Genomic DNA, 2,176 nt, shown 5'->3' on the forward strand with positions numbered 1-2,176 from the left:
CCCCCCCCCCCCCCGCCCAGTGCCTTCCCTCCCTTCCCAACCTCCCAGCCCTCCCCCGTGGAACGGCTCCAGCCTTTTCTCACCACAGCCCGTCCAAACTCAGCTCCCACTCATGTTTTCTGAGCTGGGGTCCCCCCCCTGAACCTGGGGTGGCTCTGGGAGGTCTGAACTGTCCTCCTCCCCTCCCCCCACCCATTGGTGCCTTTCCCCTCCTTTTTCCCTCCCTCCTCCATACCCCCTCTCTTTTGGGCTGGTCTTGTGGCTTGAACTCTGCTTCATGCTCTCATTTGACTTTTTTCACTCCAGGCTGGTGCTTTAAGTCCACAGCTCCACTTCCAGCTTTTTGGTGGTTAGAGATAAAGGTCACCTGGACTTTCCTGCCCTAGGTGGCCTCTTACCTAGATCCTCAGATCTCGGCCTCCTCGGTAGCTATGATTCCAAGCATGAACCAGCAGCAGCCAGTTCTCTGTCTGGTCTTTTTGCCTCTGTTCCCCCTCAAAGTCCTCTCTCTCTTTGTTTTGTAGGTCCTGAGGCTTCAACTCAGGGCCTGGCGGCTAACTCTGAGCTCTTATTTTGCCTGAGCTTTTTCCCCCTCAAGGCTAGTACTCTACCACTTTGAACTACAGCTCCACTTCCGGTTTTCTGGTGATTCGTTGGAGATAAGAGTCTCCTGGACTTTCTTGTCCAGGCTGGCTTTGAACCTCTATGTCAGATCTCAGCCTCCGGAGTAGCTAGGAGTACAGGTGTGAGCACCAGTACCTGGCTTTCGCAACACATTCTTGGCGGTCCTCCTCCTCCTCCTCTTCCTCCTCCTCCTCCTTCTCCTCCTCCTCCTCCTTCTCCCTTGGCATCTCTTCCTCCCATCTCTCCCTTCTTCCTGCCCCCCACATTAAACTCAGGTCTGCTCCCTAGAGCCCAGCCGCCCCTTCCCCAGGGCTGTGTTATCATCTGGGTCCTTAGCACCTTCCCTTTTCCTCTCTCCTTCTCCCCAGTGTCACTGGTCAATGGAACCCTGAGCTGGTACAGCGAGCAGGGCTTAGCAGGCGTCGTCCTGTCCCCCGACCTGAGTTACGATGAGCGCAGTCACGAGCTGGTGGTGGCGGAGGCCGGAGTGTACTTCGTGTTCTTGCGGATGCAGCTGTGGCAGGTGATGAGGGCTGGCCCACCGTCGCAGGGCGAGGTGTCTCTGACTCTTCAGCTGCAGCCACCGTCCACTGAGGCCACAGACCTGGCCCTCACGGTCACCGTGCCTCGGATTTGCTCCTCCAAAGATTTGGGTTCGAAACCGGCCGGAGGGTTCTGGGGTCACCTGGTGGACCTCCAGGGTGGCCAGCGCCTCAGTGTCCGCCTGAGCGCCCTCCTGCAGGGAGGGGCCGAGGCGCACCGCGCATGGCAGCTGGCCCCCCACGCTGTCTTCGGCCTCTTCCGGGTGACTGGAGATGTCCCAGGGGAGCTCTTCGTGTGACTTGCCACCGGCTTGCTGCCATTTTTCTTCCCTAGGATTGATCTACCTCACGGAACCCTTTTTTTTTTTTTTCTCGGGGCTTCATCTATTCCGCCCTGAGTAGGACTCACTACTTCTATTTATTCTGAGCTGGAACTCAGTCAGTTTACTTTAAAACACTTCCATTTACAGAGCACTTTACAAGAGCTGCTACATAAACATTAAAAAAAATTAAAAATCCATAAAGTTCTTTTTTTTCTTTTTGGTCAGTCGTGGAGCTTGAACTCAGGGCCTGGGCGCTGTCCTTGAACTTTTTCACTCAAGGCAAGCACTCTATCATGTGGAGCTGTAACTCCACATGGAGAGAAGAGTCTCACAGGGACTTTCCTGCCCAGGCTGACTTTGAAACCTCCATCCTCAGATCTCTGCCTCCTGAGTAGCTGGGATTATAGGTGTGAGCCACCAGGACTGGCTCTTCTCCTTTTTACAGTGTTGGGCAGTAGAACTCACTGCAATGGGGCCAAGTCTGCAGATCTCAGGACTAGGAAAATTCATGTGTGTGTGTGTGTGTGTGTGTGTGTGTGAGAGAGAGAGAGAGAGAGAGAGAGAGAGAGACACATACACATATGGACGAGAGAGAGAGAGAGAGAGAGAGAGAGAGAGAGACACATACACATATGGACAGACAGACAGAGACAGAGAGGGAGCAGGGAGGAGAGACAGAGAGACGGG

General features: G+C 54.7%; 1 protein-coding gene across 1 annotated transcript in view; it reads left to right on the plus strand.

Moving 5' to 3' along the window:
* The window catches only part of Tnfsf9 (tumor necrosis factor (ligand) superfamily, member 9), a 6,432-nt gene extending 4,967 nt beyond the window's left edge, over nt 1–1,465 (plus strand). Inside the window, exon 2 of the mRNA XM_013022673.1 lies at nt 993–1,465. Coding sequence (XP_012878127.1) covers nt 993–1,465 — 473 coding nt within the window. The remainder of the gene's footprint in view (nt 1–992) is intronic.
* The last annotated feature ends 711 nt before the right edge of the window (nt 1,466–2,176 follow it).

Source organism: Dipodomys ordii, unplaced genomic scaffold (assembly GCF_000151885.1).
Source record: "Dipodomys ordii isolate 6190 unplaced genomic scaffold, Dord_2.0 Scaffold64, whole genome shotgun sequence".
Classification (NCBI taxonomy): Eukaryota; Metazoa; Chordata; class Mammalia; order Rodentia; family Heteromyidae; genus Dipodomys; species Dipodomys ordii.